Consider the following 17,589-nt stretch of genomic DNA (forward strand, 5'->3'; position numbering starts at 1 on the left):
GGGGTTTAAAAAGACTGTTAGTGGAAGGGGCTAAGAAAATTAAAGTTTAAAAAAAAACACAAAACTTGGATCTGTAAGGAAAACTACATGCAAAGTTAGAATACAGATAGTTTGCTGATACACTTATAAAAGGTCAAACTATAAAATTAACAGAAGAATCAAATTTGGGCTTGGAAGAAATATCTTAAAGCAAACTGCAAAAGCATAAATCACAAGGAAAAGAAGTTGAAGTTTATCAGTGCAACATTAAGAAATAAAGGATACTATGGACAGAGTTATAGATGAGATAATGAAAGAAAATATTTATAATGTCTAAAACTGGTAAGGAACTGTATCTAGGTTTATACAAAAAAATTCCAGGAAATCAACAAGACTAGGATAGCAACTATAATTTTTAAAAATGAGAAAGGGGGGTGCCTGGGTGGCTCAGTCGTTAAGCGTCTGCCTTCGGCTCAGGTCATGATCCCAGAGTCCTGGGATCGAGCCCCAAATCCAGCTCCCTGCTCTATGGGAAGCCTGCTTCTCCCTCTCCCACTGCCCCTGCTTGTGTTCCCTCTCTCGCTGTCTCTCTCTCTCTGTCAAATAAATAAAATCTTTAAAAAAAAAAAAAAAATGAGAAAAGGAAATGAACAAGCAATTTACAAACTAAAGGCATACTAAAAAAAACCTTGAAGTCATTGATAGTGAGATAGATACAAATTGAAACAATGATATAATACAACTTCATACCCATTTGTTTGGCAAAATGTAAAGACCAGCTGTCGGCAGAAATGTGAGGATATGCACTATCTGGTGGCATCATAGTGTGTTACAACCATTCTGGGAGAGTAATCTGGCAGTATTTAGTCAGTTAAGTACATGCCTCAGATCCAGCAATCCCACCTCTGTGTATGTGTCTAAGGAAACATGTTAAAAAGATATTTATCAAAGCATTATTTGTGGTATCAGGGAGGCAGAGGCAATCTTGATTCTATCACTGGGAGAGTGGACATACAAAATTCGGTTGATGATGACCAAGAAGTGTGCTACTGTAATAAAATACAACTGATTTAATCTATACATAATAACATGGATGAATCTCTTATACGGAGCTGTTCACCAGGAGCTTTGCTGTCAAAGCAAAAGAAAGTTCATTCTATTTAAAATATGAATTTTATCCTCTGGAAATGCCTCAGAGCCTGTCAGAGGTTAGCCTTGAGGGTAATGAGGCAATCACTGAGAGCAATGACCTTTTCAGGGAAGCTCTGCCCAACTCTGAGCTCCCTTTGGAGGCCTTGGGGTGGAGCTTGTTTGCAAATAGCAGCCACATAAAACCTGGTAAATTTAAGACGTCTCAGGGACCAGGTTGAAGGCAGGGAGTTGGGCACAATACAGTGCCTGAGATTTGTCCCTCACTATGGAGAAAGGCAGACTTCCTCATTCATGTTTCATGCTACTTCTCCTTGTCCTGCTTTCTACCGATGCTTCAGACCCTGCAGAACGGTCTCTCTTAAAGTCCCCTCCTCAAGAGTCTGTGCTTTATCTCCATCTCTTCTTTATATCTTTGCTTTAACTTTCCCATTAAATGCTACCCTTCCTGTTTCTTAAGATACCTTCCAATCTTGGGCGCCTGGGTGGCTCAGTTGGTTAAGCGACTGCCTTCAGCTCAGGTCATGATCCTGGAGTCTCAGGATCGAGTCCCGCATCGGGCTCCTTGCTCAGCGAGGAGTCTGCTTCTCCCTCTGACCCTCCCCACCTCATGCTTTCTCTCTCTCTCAAATAAATAAATAAAATCTTTAAAAAAAAAAAAGATACCTTCCAATCTTAAGAGACGAATTATAAGCTATTTTTTCTTTCACTTTTTTCTACATTTTCACTTTTTTTCATTGCGTCATCATAATCATAAATAAGAATAAGTAGTCACTAGAAGGCGTGATTTGATTAGACACTGAAACCTCAATCCCACCTTCACGGAATCTTTCTTTAGGATGGAAAGCATTGACTATAAAAATAGTTACAGCACATAGTGGGGTGCAGTTTAATTCATATTGTAGATCACACATATAGAAGTATATAGCTCCTTTGTTTTTCAATAACTTACTGAGTCTTCAGCAAGAGACCCCAGTAACGGGCCAGTTGGGCAGGGGTGCAGGGAGTAATTGAAAACTATTCAGTTAAAGTTGGTAAGATCCAATAATCGTAAGATTTCTCTTCCACCTCTCCCCAGTTCCTCCCCAAGAGAGGACCTAGAAGGTTGTGATCTCCATTCCTTCCTAGTGGAGAAAAAGGCTCAGAGTCTTTGCTCTGAGAATTCTTCGTCTTCCTTGGCCATTGTTAATCTGGCTTCTTCTCACCTGCCAGCCTTCATCGTTTGAATCTTCAGCCATCTGGTTTGTCTCAGCTCGGTCCCTTGATCAACAGTCCCAGAAGCCCTCTCTGGCTGACTCCGATTCACCTCAGCTCTTTTTTATCCTATAGAGCCCCCAACTTGCCACAGCATCCTGCCTCCAATCCTGCGACTATTCTAATACAAACTGTATTGCAGAGTCACCTTTCCCCCTTTGTAGTTCAGACCCCTACCCACTGTGCACTCCTGCCTTGAATGTAGCTACATTCCAGATTGATACAGGCAGCCTCGAGAGTCCTAAATGTGCAGAGGGATCAAAGGATCCCTTTCTCTTTGTGTGAGCTTAATCCACTTAATACAATTGGGCCTCTCCACGACAGAGTGCAGGAAGCAGAAATCAGAACTGTGACCAACTCGCTTTCCTTTCTTCTTCAAATTTCTTCAATGCACAATTTCCCAGTAATCAGTAGGGATACATTTTTCTGCCATCCTTCCTCTATCTCATGTACAACTGTGGATGGTAGCACCTCCCATTGCATTCCACCCAAAGAGCATCTGGAAATATGTAGGGGCTGTTCAGATTTCTGAAGGCTGAATGGATGAAGCAAGCAGCATTCATTGGAGTTGGAAATGTTAAGCAGTCTGTGTTTTCAGTTCAACACAACATTATGCCCACTGAAAACATTATTTTACATCGCATCCAACATCTGTTAAAAAACAATAAACTTCATGGCCTAGTTGTCATGAACAGAAGAGGTATCTTCTCACTATGCAGAAAACATCCCCTATCCCTCCAGCATTATTAGCCTTTGATGTGATAAATGAGATATATTGCCCAAAAGACCCAGTAACTGTCCTCCTCTGCCTTCAGAGAGAGGGAGGTGGGAGGGGAACATGAAAAAGAGAAAATTAAGAGTCATCTGTTTAATATTTGCAAACTTTAGTCACTCCTACAAAAGCAAATATTTAAAATGCAAACATCCATGGTTAAGTAATATTTTAATAGTTTAATTGCTCACTTACAGACGAAATCTTGAGCAAATTACTCAATCTTGATGGGTTCCAATTTCAATATTTATTAAATGATACTAACCAAACCTTTATGAAATAACTGTTTGAAACATCTAATATACATGGAATTAATTTTTAAATTATGACATCAATTAGGCTTATAACTAATAAGAATAAAAATAGTATATTGAATAAAATTATAATACACTGATGAAGATCAAAGAACTAGAGGGAAAAAAGTATGGATGGGGAGGTGAAAAATGATAATTTTTGTCACTTAACCATATTTTTGAAAGAGTAGATGATTCAGATAAAAAATATCCAGATGCCAGAAAGGGATTAAATGAGAGGTACTATCTGAATGATTATGGGTAGATTATTTAAATACTCTGAGCTTCTCTGCTTTAGAACAAAACCTTAGCATTTATGCAATTTAAAAATCTGAGATTTTAACTTTTGAAGGGTGGATCTAAAGATTCATGGCATATAGTTTTGCTAAGGAACAACTTAAAACACATACAACATGATGAATGGGCTGCAGCAGACCACTTGGAGAATGAGAGAACCAAACTTGACTTCCAGTTTCCACAACTAAACTGTTACTCTCTTCTCCTAGTCTCATACCTATTAACTTTGAAAAGTAATAAAATAGTTTTTCATGGGTCAAATTGCCTGCTTTTTTTTAAGTGTAAGAGCCCATGTTGAAAGTAGAAGGGAAAAAAACAATATAAGAAAATAATAACTCTCTTTTTCTTAATTGTAAATTAATTCTATAAATAAATGACAAACCTGCAGCTATTGAATCATTAAAGTTTTGAGGAGTCACATTTTATGTGTGATCTACTGATTTAGTGAGTAGGCAGGGACTTTACCTTACTGTTGTATATTCGAATTTGGAGACTGGCGAGGACCTCATGTTTTAGCTGTCATGAACATGAAGAATATGATGTATGTATCATATAGGATTGCTAGGAGGATTAATACAGAGACTGCTTAACACATTTCCTTGCAAGTAGTAAATATGTAGGAAACACACATTCTCTTTCAGCCCATAGGGATTCAGAGTATGGAGAGATTATACTGAGTTGACTGCTTCAGGAAAGTTTTTGTGTCAAAGGGGTCACTTGGGATGGTTCCCAAAAAATGGGTAGAATTCTGTTTGGAAATATGCGGGGGTGGGGAGTAGGATATGCAAGAATATAATAGATAAAGGAAACTTATCAACCAAGTCAAGAAAGTAAACTCACAGGGGCACCTGGCTGGCTCAGCTGGTAGAGCATGCGACTTTTGATCTTGGGGTTGTAAGTTCAAGTCCCACATTGGGTGCAGAGATTACATAAAGCTAAAATCTTTAAAAAAAAAAAAAAAGAAAGAAAGAAAGAAAACTCACACAAAAGATTGTCCATACCTCTGAATAATTAAATATATTCAATAATTAGAATAAAACTGACTTTGCAAAATAATATATTTTATGTGAACTTGTTTTTTTAGTAAGTGAAGATAATTTATCCACCCGTATAGGTTTGACACAAGCATATATTTTTGAACATAGAAGTATTAATATTAATATTGATTACCTCAAGAGGGTGGGAATGAAGGAGAATGTTAATCAAATGCACTGTGTACTTGTGTGTGCTTGCAAATTATTGACAGAAATAAAAACTTGTTGTTAAAAAAATTATTGATTTTGGCTAAGGCATATCTGAGAAACCTTAGAGAAAGAGCAAATATATTGTTTTCAGTGTTGCTGTTATAAAGAAAATTATTTTACAATATAGATATGAGTTATTTTATGTAATGGATATATGTTCACTGAAGTTTTTTCAGTTGAATTTATATAAATTCAGTTGTGGTGTCCATGTACCAGTGATGTTTATTTAGACAGATTTTAATGTAAATCCTTTTATAAAGTGAATAGTCACCAGCAATTTATTATATATGTGCACTTTTGTGGATATATATTCAGGAAGTCAGATATTAATGCTCTATAACACAAAGAATGCCTATGAAATTGTTAACAGCCTTGAAGCCAACTTCCGGCAGACTGACTGTGTGGGTGAGGCACTACTCGGGAGTAAACCATATAATTCTTAGGCCGGGCAGTGATAGAACTTCCATCTTCATGTTCTTAGTCCGTTGACATTTGCTGTAGAACCAAATGTAGCAAGAAATACATATTGTTATGAAAAGCACATTTATGGTTGAAAATGCTTGCTATCCTCCATTTTTCTCTGATTTAACCTTCTTCTCTTCCCAGGCAGTATGTGGTGCTTGTCCCCTCCCTGTTGCACACTGGGACCCCTGAGAAGGGCTGCCTCCTTCTGAGCTACCCGAATGAGACAGTGACTGTAAGTGCTTCCTTGGAGTCCCTCGGGGGAAACCAGAGCCTCTTCACTGACCTGGTGGTGCAGAAGGACTTATTCCATTGCGTCTCCTTCACTGTGAGTACTATCTGCCTGTCCTTGTTTGATACATTGTATTGAGTCATGGTGATGGGGAACTGGTGTTGAATCCCAAAGAATGACTTTAATGTTAGTGAGGACTTCATGAAGTACTAAACAGAGTGGGTTTTCAGCTATGAAGGAACAAAGCATGGATTTTCCACCAACATAGGAGAGAAATATTTTACTATGTGCTAAAATCCAATTTAAGTTCTTTAAAAAAAAATCCTGTTAGCCATAGAAAACATATGAGCTAGATTCTCTAGCTTTGATATGTAACCATCTCTTTCAGGCCAGAGTAGGACAGTGCCTAAAAAGAGATTATACAAAAATCTCATGGAAGGACAGCATGTAGCAGAATTTTTCTCCTGTGGTGAGACGTTAGGCGTCTTTGTCCTCTGAATGTGTAAATGGTGCAAGATACTCAAAGCAAACATCCAGTACCTCTTTGAGGTTGCCCAGCTTGGGATACTCAGCTATCATGTTCTCCCACGTTTTTACAGATAGACTTCTTTCCATTCCTTCACACTATATATACTCTGTTAAAAGGAGAATGATTTAAGAACTAGAGATCCTGGTAAGCTATATGGAGATTTGGGTCCCACTGATGGTTGCTCTCACTGATATTTTTCTCCTATGTCTTACATTATTATCTTCACTCATATCTGGAGAAATATTTATACTTACCTAGTTCTTTGTGAAGCTGAAAGAGAGATAGAAAACAGTAATGGAAGAAAGATTGGGAGGGAGAAGATTGTGTGGCTCCTCAGCAGTGTTCTTTGTTCCTTAGCTCCCAAGGATCTCGTCCTCTTCAGAGGTGGCATTCCTTACTGTCCAGATAAAGGGACCAACACAAGACTTTAGGAAGAAGAACACAGTGCTGGTAAAGAATGCTCAAAGTCTGGTCTTTGTCCAGACAGACAAACCCATCTATAAACCAGGACAGACAGGTATGTCGGGAAATTCCTCTATTTCCGTCAGTGGGGGCAGTACTGAGAAGGAGAGGGCACCCTTCAGCAGGTTTTGCAGAGTAAACTTGCAAAATCCCCATCTCTTAGCTTCCTGACTTAGCACACACATTCCCTGCTTTATCATGTCTGAGTCTTACCAGGGAATCTCTTTTTCAGTAAAATTCCGTATTGTCTCTGTGGATGAGAATTTTCACCCCTTGAATGAACTGGTAGGTATCTCGAGAGTTATGATTTTGGTGGGGGGTGGGAGTACTCACCCTAGTGGGAGCAGGAAAGTCCAGGAAAAGCAAGAAGATGAAGAACATTCCTTTTGGAACCTGGACTCCAGCAGCACCACAGGTCTAGAGTCTTATGTAAGGCATAATTGAAGGGTGAGAGATGAGGAAGCTATTTCTCTTATAATAGTAATTAATCATTCGACAATAGCTAGATTTATTGCTGTGAACACAATACATTAAACATGAAGAGACACAATAAAAAAGTTAGGAGCTATCCATACCCATACTTCCAAGGAGTTTATGATTAATTAAACCACGAAGGGTTTCGTTGATTCTGAATATATCTAGCCATCTATCTATATAGTAGAAAAAATGCAATATGGTAATAAATACATATATGTATATTTTATATACATATAATCTATAATATATATTAATATATAACATAGATATAATATAGGATATATATTATATACAAAGATTTTGTTTTTGCTGATTGAGTGTCCCTTCCTCTAACTAGTGTTTAACAAGACAAAGAAATAAAGCTACTTTAAAAATGCAATTTTTAAATTAGAAAAAATATTCTTGGTTAACTATTAACCAAATCATTCTGACAACTCTATTGCGCTTTGGTCTAAATTATAATAACATATCACTCTATTAATATCCATTTTCTGGGGTGCCCGGGTGGCTCAGTCAGTTAAGCGACTGCCTTCAGCTCAGGTCATGATCCCCGAGTCCTGGGCTCAAGCCCCCCATCGGACCCCCTGCTCAGTGGGGGGCCTGCTTCTCCCTCTCCCTCTGCTGTTCCCTCTGCTTGTGCTCTCTCTCTCTGTCAAATAAATAAATAAATAAATCTTTTTTAAAAATAATCCATTTCCTAATATATGCAAGTAAAGAGTATAGTCATATTCTTTATTAAGAAGACTTCAGTACCTACATATTAGTGGTAAATAATATTAATAAATTAGTAAATATTAATAAAACTTATTCACCAATAATATTTCTCAGGGAAATGGCAACACAATGATTGTTGTGGAAATATTTATGCTTTTCTTAGAACTATTTACCGGTTTCCCTAAGTAATTCTAGTTCTTTAATGTTTCAGGTTAAATTTTGTTATATCTTGCTACAGATACTATTTTTCCTGAATAAACTATTGGATCATAAGTCTGAAATCACAGCCTTTGGTGAAATTCTAATCACATCTCTTCTTTCCTTTTTTCATATAGATTCCACTGGTATACCTTGAGGTAAGCAACAGAAAGAGCCTTACAGAAGGAAATCAGCACATTTAAGGTTAGAAGTTCTGATAGTCCTTACAGATGAATTACTATTAAAAAAAAAAACAACTTTCAGATCTAAAATTTCCTACTCCCAGGTATCAGGTTTATTCTGTTTTCTCTCTTCTGCATTTATCTCTTCGGAAGGCAAGAACCAGTTACCAACTCCAAAGTCATTTGTTTGGTTCAAGGACTATCATGGCTACATAATTATTCCCCCATGCTCCTTGTTTACCTCTAGGACCCAAAAAGAAATCGAGTTGGACAATGGCAGAGTCTCAGGTTGGAGAGTGGCCTCCAACAGCCGGCCTTTCCCCTCTCATCTGAGCCCATTCAGGGTTCTTACAAGGTGGTGGTACAGAGGAATTGGGCGAAAGGATAGAACACCCCTTCACCGTAGAAGAATTTGGTATGGCTTCTGAAAAATGAAAAGGACGTAACTTTTTGTTTCACTCCGTGCACTCACTTAGGCTTTCTGAATCTCCCATTGGTATGTTGAACTTGGATTAGAATCAGTTTGAGCTGTTTGTAAAGTCATCACAATTCTGTGCTCCAGAAGCTCACAAGAGCTTGATTTTCAGTAGCAAGTTACACTTTGCCGAGTATCAAAATTCTTATTTCAGTGGAGCCATCATCCTTTGTTAGTGTCATTGAGATCTGCTGTGATCACAAAGGCAATTAAATTTTGTGTGAATTGTTAAAACTTATCATCTTAAAGCTGGCACTTGAAAAATGGATCTAGCTTTTCAGGGTATTATTTTGGGAAAAGTTATAAACATGAAATATTTGTATTTCCTTTAAATGTTCACCAGCCTCCCTATTATCTCTATCAACAGTGCTTCCCAAGTTTGAGGTCAAAGTTCAGGTGCCAAAGATAATCAGTATCCTGGATGAAAAAGTGAACATATCAGTATGTGGGATGTGAGTTAAATTGCTTTTGTCTGAAATTTCATATTTTGCCTCAATTTTGAGTCATTATTTGGCTAGGTACATAATCATAAATTAATTTTCCACAGAATTAAAAAATTATTTCAATGACTTATTTCAATCGCTTATTATTAAAATTTTCAAATATACAAAAGAATAGAGGACACCCATAATCATGATTTTAACAATTGACATCTTTCTATATTTGCTACATCATTTTTTGTTTTTGCTTTACCATTTCAGGATAAATTACAAAGATCATGACATTTTACCCTAGATGCAGTACTATGTACCTCTAAAAATTACTGACATTTTCCTACGTAGTCATGATGCCATTATGACACTTTACAAAATTAAAAGTAATTTTCCAATACTAATTCTTATTTTACACTCAAATTCCCTCGATTTTTCTAAAAATGCTGTTTACTCATTGCTTTTGATTATTATGACTCACATGTACCCTTTTTTTCCAACTCTCTACAATGGAAATTTTCAATTGAATGCAAAAGTTAACAAAATAGTAAAATGAAAATCCATGTACCCATCAACCATGACAAAAATTTTGAAATTTTGCCAATTTTGTTCCATTTATTCTCCCCCCTTCCAATTTTTTTCTCCAATATTTCTTAACAAGCCATGGGAATCCATAAATATCTTAAAGTTTTAAAGGTCTTTAGCCTCCTTTTTTCCCTGTGATGTTAACTTATTAAAGAGCATAGGTCAGTTGGCCTGCAAATGTCCCATTTGCTGGATTTGCCTGATTACTTCCTAATGGTACATTGAATTGATTAATTTTAATTTCTCCTCTGGCCAATTTTAAGAGGATACCTGGAGTATTTTGCATAGATAGATCATAGATCCTCTTGGTGCAGTGTAAGAACAGATTTTTAAAACCTGAAATAATCTCTATTTTTAATTTTTTGAGAAACCTCCGTGCTGTCTTTCATAGTGTCTGCACCATTTTACATTTCCATCAACAACATGCATAATGACCAGTATCATAAAGCTTTCCCCCTATATTTTTGATAGAAATTTTATAATTTTATAATTTTATAATTTCAGGTCTTATATTTAAGTCTTTAATCTATTTTGAGTCAATTTTTGCATATGGTATAATATAAAGGTTCAATTTCATTCTTTTGCATATAGATATCCAGTTTTCCCAACACTTTTGTTGAAGATACTATCCTTTCCTCACAGTGTGTTCTTGGCACCCTTGTCAAAGACAATATACATAAATGAATTTATTTCTGGGCTTTGTTCCATTGATCTACATATCCATCTTCATGCCAAGGCCATATTGTATAAACCAGGGAGTGTGGTGGCTCCAGCTTTTCCTTTTTTCTCAAGATTGTTTTGAGTATTTAGTGTCCTTTGTTGTTCCATATGAATTTTAAGGTTATTTTTTCTATTCCTGTAAAGAATGCCATTAGGATTTTGATAGGGATTGCACTGAATCTGGAGATTGCTTTGGGTAGTATGGATATTTTAATATTGTCTTCCAATCCATGAACATAGGGTGTCTTTCCATTTATTTGTGACTACTTTCTTTCATTGATGTTTTGTAGTTTTCAGCGTACAAGTCTTTCACCTCCTTGGCTAAGTGTATTACTAAGTCTTTTATTCTTTTTGTTGTTATTGTACATAGGATTGTTTTCTTCATTTATTTTTCATACAGTTCATTGTTAGTGTGCAGAAACACAGCTGGGTTTGTATGTTGATTTTTTATCCTGCAACTTTATGGGATTGGTTTATTAGTTCTAATAGATTTGTGTGTGTGTGTGAAGTCATTAGAGGGGTTTCTATATATAATATTATGTCCTATGCAAATAGTGATAGTTTTACTTCTTTCCTGACTTGGGTGACTTATTTTTTGGTATGCGTTCCTTTTTTTATTTAAGTATAGGTGACACATAATGTGACATTAATTTCAGGTGTACAACATAGAGATTCAACAAGTTTATATGTTATGCTGTGCTCAGTCCAAGTGTAGCTACCATCTGTCACCATATAACACAATTACAATGTTTTTGACTATATTCCTTATGCTGTACCTTTTATTCCCATGACTTATTCATTCCATAACTGGAAGCCTGTGTCTCCCATTTCCTTTCACCCATTTTATCCATCCCCTCTGAAAATCATCACTTGGTTCTCTGCATTTGTAAGTCTGATTCTGCCTGTTTGTTTATTCATTTTTTGTTTTTCAGATTCCATATATAAGTGAAATTATACAGTATCTGTCTTTCTCTGTCTGATTTATTTCATTTAGCATAATACCCTCTAGGTTCAACCATGTTGTCGCAAATGGCAAGACCTCATCTTTTTTATGGTTCAGTCATATTCCACTGTATATATATATGCCACATCTTCTTTATTCATCTATCGATGGATACTTGGGTTGCTTCCATACCTTGGTTATTGTAAAAAATGCTGCAATAAACATGGTGGTGCATATATCTTTTCAAATTAGTATTATCATTTTCTTTGGATAAATATTCAGTTAGTGGAATTATTGGGTCATATGGTAATTCCATTTTTAATTTTTTGAAAAACCTCCATAGTTTTCCACAGTGGCTGTACCAATTTACATTCCCACCAACAGTGCACAAGGATTCCTTTTCCTCCACATCTTTGCTGACACTGGGGTATAATATTCTATATATGCCTCTTAAGTCCATGCAGTCTCTAAGGTTGTTCAGTCTGTTTCCTTATTGAATTTCTGTCTGGATATTCTATCTATTATTGACAGTGGGGTACTGAAATCTCCTGCTATTATTGTGTTGTTGTCTGTTTCTCCTTTCTGTTCCATCAGTGTTTGTTTCATATATTTAGGTGCTTTGATGCTAGGTGCATATGTATTTATAATTGCTATATCTTCTTGGTGAACTGACCCTTTTATCATTATATAATTTCTTCTTTGCCTCTTGTGACAGTTCTTGACTTAAAGTCAATTTTGTGTGATGTTAGTATAACCACCCCTGATCTTTTTTGGTAACCATTTTTATTTTTTCTATCTCTTCACTTTCGGACTATATGTGTCTTTATTTTTTTTTTATTTTGTTTTATTATATTGTGTTTGTCACCATACAATACATCGTTAATTTTTGATGTGGTGATCCATGATTCATTGTTTTCATATAACACCCAGTGGTCCATGCAGGACGTGCCCTCCTTAATACCCATCACCAGGTTAAGCCTTCCCCCAACCACCTTCCCCTCTAAAACTCTTAGTTTGTTTCTTTATTTTTTTTGTTTCTTTATTTTTTTAACTATGTTATGTTAATCACCATACATTACATCATTAGTTTTTGATGTGGTGATCCATGATTCATTGTTTGCGTATAACACCCAGTGCTCCATGCAGTACGTGCCCTCTTTAATACCCATCACCAGGCTAACCCATCCTCCCACCCGCCTCCCCTCTGGAACCCTCAGTTTGTTTCTCAGAGTCCATGGTCTCTCATGGTTCGTCTCCCCCTCTGATTTCCCCCCCTTCATTTTTCCCTTCCTGCTATCTTCTTTTTTTTTTTTTTTAACATATAATGTATTATTTGTTTCAGAGGTACCTCTGAAATGTAGCAATTCAGCAGTCTTACACAATTCACAGTGCTCACCATAACACATACTCTCCCCAATGTCTATCACCCAGTCACCCCATCTTAGTTTGTTTCTCAGAGTCCATAGTCTCTCATGGTTCATCTCTCCCTCCGATTCCCGCCCCCTTCATTTTGCCCTTCCTTCTCCTAATGTCCTCCATGCTATTCCTCACGTACCACAAATAAGTGAAACCATAATTGACTTTCTCTGCTTGACTTATTTCACTTAGCATAATCTCCTCCAGTCCCATCCATGTTGATGTAAAAGTTGGGTATTCATCTTTTCTGATGGCTGAGTAATACTCCATTGCATATATGGACCACATCGTCTTTATCCATTCATCTGTTGTAGGGCATCTTGGCTCTTTCCACAGTTTGGTTATTGCGGACATTGCTGCTATGAACATTGGGGTGCATATGGCCCTTCTTTTCACTAAATCTGTGTCTTTGGAGTAAATACCCAGGAGTGCAATTGCTGGGTCATAGGGTAGCTCTATTTTTAATTTTTTGAGGCACCTCCACACTGTTTTCCAAAGTGTCTGTACCAACTTCCATTCCCACCAACAGTGTAAGAGGGTTCCCCTTTCTCCACCACCTCTCCAACATTTGTTGTTTCTTGCCCTGTCCATTTTGGCCATTCTAACTGGTGTAAGGTGGTATATCAATGTGTTTTTGATTTGAATTTCCCTGATGGCTAATGATGATGAACATTTTTTCATGTGTCTGTTAGCCATTTCTGTCTTCTTCAGAGAAGTGTCTGTTCATGTCTTCTGCCCATTCTTTGACTGGGTTATTTGTTTTTGGGGTGTTGAATTTGAGAAATTCTTTATAGATCTTGGATACCAGCCCTTTATCTGTAGTGTCATTTGCAAATATCTTCTCCCATTCTGTGGGTTGCCTCTTTGTTTTGTTGACTGTTTCCTTTGCTGTGCAGAAACTTTTTATGTTAATAAGAGGAGAGAGAAGAAACATATGGTCCTCTCAATTGATGCAGAAAAAGCATTTGACAAAATACAACATCCTTTCCTGATTAAAACTCTTCAACGTATAGGGATAGAAGGAACATTCATCAAGTTCATAAAATCCATCTATGAAAAACCCACAGCGAATACCATCCTCGATGGGGAAAAGCTGAGTGTCTTTCCCTTAAGATCAGGAACACGTCAGGGATGCCCACTGTCACCACTATTGTTCAACATAGTACTAGAAGTCCTAGCAACAGCAATCAGACAACAAAAAGAAATAAAAGGTCTTCAAATTGGCAAAGAAGAAGTCAAACTCTCTCTTTTCGCAGATGACATGATACTTTATGTGGAAAACCCAAAAGACTCCACCCCCAAATTACTAGAACTCATCCAGCAATTCAGTAATGTGGCAGGATATAAAATCAATACACAGAAATCAGTTGCTTTCTTATACACTAACAATGCAACAGTAGAAAGAGAAATTAGAGAAACAATTCCATTTACAATAGCACCAAAAACCATAAGATACCTCGGAATAAACCTAACCAAAGAGTAAAGGTTTATACTCTAGGAACTACAGAACACTCATGAAAGAAACTGAAGAAGACACAAAAAGATGGAAAAATATTCCATGCTCATGGATCAGAAGAATAAACATTGTTAAATTGTCTGTCCTATCCAGAGCAATCTATACCTTCAATGCCATCCTGATCAAAATTGCAATGACATTTTTCAAAGTGCTGGAACAAACAATCCTAAAATTTGTATGGAATCAGAAAAGACCCTGAATCACCAAGGAGATGTTGAAAAAGAAAAACAAAGCTGGGGGCATCACGTTGCCCAATTTCAAGCTATATTACAAAGCTGTGATCACCAAGACAGCATGGTACTGGCACAGAAACAGACATATAGGCCAATGGAACAGAATAGAGAGCCCAGATATGGACCCTCAACTCTATGGTCAAATAATCTTCGACAAAGCAGGAAAGAATAGCCAATGGAAAAAAGACAGTCTCTTCAATAAATGGTGCTGGGAAAATTGGACAGCCACATGCAGAAGAATGAAACTCGACCATTCTCTAACACCATACACAAAGATAAACTCAAAGTGGATGAAAGACCTCAGTGTGAGACAGGAATCTATCCAAATCCTAGAGGAGAGCATAGGCAATAACCTCTTTGACATCAGCCACAGCAACTTCTTTCAAGATACATCTCCAAAAGCTAGTGAAACTAAAGCAAAAATGAACTTTTGGGACTTCATCAAGATAAAAAGCTATATGTGTCTTTAAATATAAAGTGTGTCTCTTGTATATAGCATATAGTTGGATCTTGTATTTTTATCCATTTGTCCCCTTTGTTTTTATTGGATAATTTAATCTGTTTACATTTAAAGTAATTATTGATAGTGAAGGACTTACTAATGTTATTTTTGAAATTTTTTTCTGTCTTGTAGGGTTCCTTTCTTCTTTAATCTTTTGCAATTACAAACAACTCTTACAGTTCATTTCAACCTTGAGAATTAAAACTCATTTCCTACAAATCATCAGTAGCAGAGGGAGCATGCATGGTAAAAGAAAAAAACAAACATACTATATACTGGAAGCATCAAAGCATCTGGACCTCTGCCTCAATTCTGTCTTGGAGTCATGACCAAGGAATTATTTGTTTAATTCAATGGCATCTTGGACTGATATCTGTATCTTGAAAAGAGGTTTCAGAATAAGTTGCTCTGATTACATTTTTTATTTGAAGTGATATTTGAGACATTTACAAATAGGAAAGAAAACTAATGCCCAAAGCAAACCGATTACTAATTATTCCATTTTTATTAAGGGAAAACTAATAGAAATATAGAGTGCACACACAATTTTTTTTATAAGCCCCATGTTGTTAGGTTTTATCAGGGCTCCTTCTCCCTCTCCATCTGTGTGTGTGTGTGTGTGTATGCATGTTATGTTGGGTTTATTATTTCCATTATTTATTTATTTATTTGTGTTCTATTAATTACCTAAGTTTTCTCATTTGGTATAAACAACAAGTTTTGATTTTACAATGACAGAATAAAAAGAATGATAAAAAAAAATAAATAGGCTAAAAGGAAGAAATTTTTTAAATCCTGAAGGAAACCTGATTGTACATTGCAGCAAAATTTCAAATGTTTTAATGAGTAGTACCTCTTGATAAAGATGTTTTCCAGGCATATTTCAATTGCTATGAGCCGAAAATGATAAAGAAGTGCAAGGAACTACAGAGAGTAATTGTTTGACCTGTGATGGGTTGGTGGTGGAAAATGTAGAAACCTTTCTTCAGTTCCTGATGTATTTCTTATGTGACACATACACCTACGGGAAACCTGTCCCAGGACTTGCAACTGTAAGCATGTGCAGAAAATTATTTCATCCCACTTATTGTCAGAAGCCAGAGTTCTGTGAGAAATTCACTCAACAGGTTAGTTTACAGTTTTCTCTCTAGAGGCTATCATTGTTGACAACCATTGAACTACCCCATTTTACTCACTGGAAAGAGGACATTGGAGTAAACTTATCCCAAAATATTTACCACCAAAAAGGAAAAATAATTTCTATTCCTGGTCAATAAAATTCTCATTTTGATGTCTAACCCTTAGAGAATATAAATAACACATGTGAATATTAAATTCCTGAAGGTCAGTTAACATGTTTAACCCAAAGAAGTTGTGTTGGCATCGGAAGGAAAATAATAGATTTAGTGACTATTGTCTTAGTATGGCATTTATCAATTTTTTTTATTTCTCTCAGCTCAACAGCAATGGCTGCATCACCCAAGAAGTAAAATCAAATGTACTCCAGATTAAAAATATGGGTTATAAAGGGGCGCCTGGGTGGCTCAGTTGGTTAAGCGACTGCCTTCGGCTCAGGTCATGATCCTGGAGTCCCGGGATCGAGTCCCGCATCGGGCTCCCTGCTCGGCGGGGAGTCTGCTTCTCCCTCTCCCACTCCCCGTTTGTGTTCCCTCTCTCGCTGTGTCTTTCTCTGTCAAATAAATAAATAAAATCTTTAAAAAAAAAAATATGGGTTATAAAATGCAACTTAAAGTGGAAGCCAAGATCAGAAAAGAGGGAACAGGTTTGCACTCTAAGTTAATACAGGCGGTGAAACAATAAAAATTGGTTTGTTTTCCATAACAAAATAAGGGTCATAGGAAAGTGGAAGGAAATGAATTTTGGTACTAGTAACTTCCAAGAGTACTTACTCTTCTCTACATATTTTTAGACCTAGTATTTACTGGAAATGGGACCAGTGAAATCACAAACATTGTAACCAGACTCAAGTTTGTGAAAGTGGATTCACACTTTAGACGAGGAATCCCCTTCTTTGGACAGGTAGAGTATATTGCAATTCACAAGTAATGAAGTATCCAGTTGTACCTATCTTCAGGGCACAATGATGTAGCCTATAACTAGTTAATGATATCAGTTAATTAATATGACCCAAACCATGAAGCCAAGCAAAACTACTTTCCTTTGTAAATATCACTGATAAAATGTGCAATCACATACTATAGTATTTTGAGAATCAGAGGTATTTTTTTTAGAACATACAGCTAATGAAGATGCTTAATGTGATATGAGTTAATTACTATGGCAAACCTTTCTACCGCCCATTTGACAATAAATATATTTCTACCGATATCCAGCCAGCTTCAGAATTTTAAGAGAATTTCTCACAAATGATTCTCAATTTATGGCTACCAGTATCCTCCTTTATACCTGCTGTTCTATTTAGAAATAAATAAGTGGTTTTGTGTTTATTTTTTTCTTTTTCAAATTTTTATTTAAATTTTAGTTAATTAACATATAGTATAAT

At 36.4% G+C, this 17,589-nt stretch overlaps 1 protein-coding gene across 1 annotated transcript in view; it reads left to right on the forward strand.

Annotated features, from left to right (window-relative positions):
* The first annotated feature begins 1,396 nt into the window (after window positions 1–1,396).
* Window positions 1,397–17,589, forward strand: part of PZP (PZP alpha-2-macroglobulin like) — a 46,030-nt gene continuing 29,837 nt past the window's right edge. Inside the window, 12 exon segments of the mRNA XM_035027846.1 lie at window positions 1,397–1,482; window positions 5,595–5,778; window positions 6,569–6,728; window positions 6,906–6,958; window positions 8,200–8,220; window positions 8,492–8,609; window positions 8,612–8,659; window positions 9,087–9,169; window positions 16,079–16,192; window positions 16,522–16,574; window positions 16,787–16,848; window positions 16,996–17,105. Coding sequence (XP_034883737.1) covers window positions 1,397–1,482; window positions 5,595–5,778; window positions 6,569–6,728; window positions 6,906–6,958; window positions 8,200–8,220; window positions 8,492–8,609; window positions 8,612–8,659; window positions 9,087–9,169; window positions 16,079–16,192; window positions 16,522–16,574; window positions 16,787–16,848; window positions 16,996–17,105 — 1,092 coding nt within the window.

The sequence above is a fragment of the Mirounga leonina genome, unplaced genomic scaffold (assembly GCF_011800145.1).
Source record: "Mirounga leonina isolate KUSES-001 unplaced genomic scaffold, KU_Mleo_1.0 Mir_201, whole genome shotgun sequence".
In the NCBI taxonomy this organism is placed as follows: Eukaryota; Metazoa; Chordata; class Mammalia; order Carnivora; family Phocidae; genus Mirounga; species Mirounga leonina.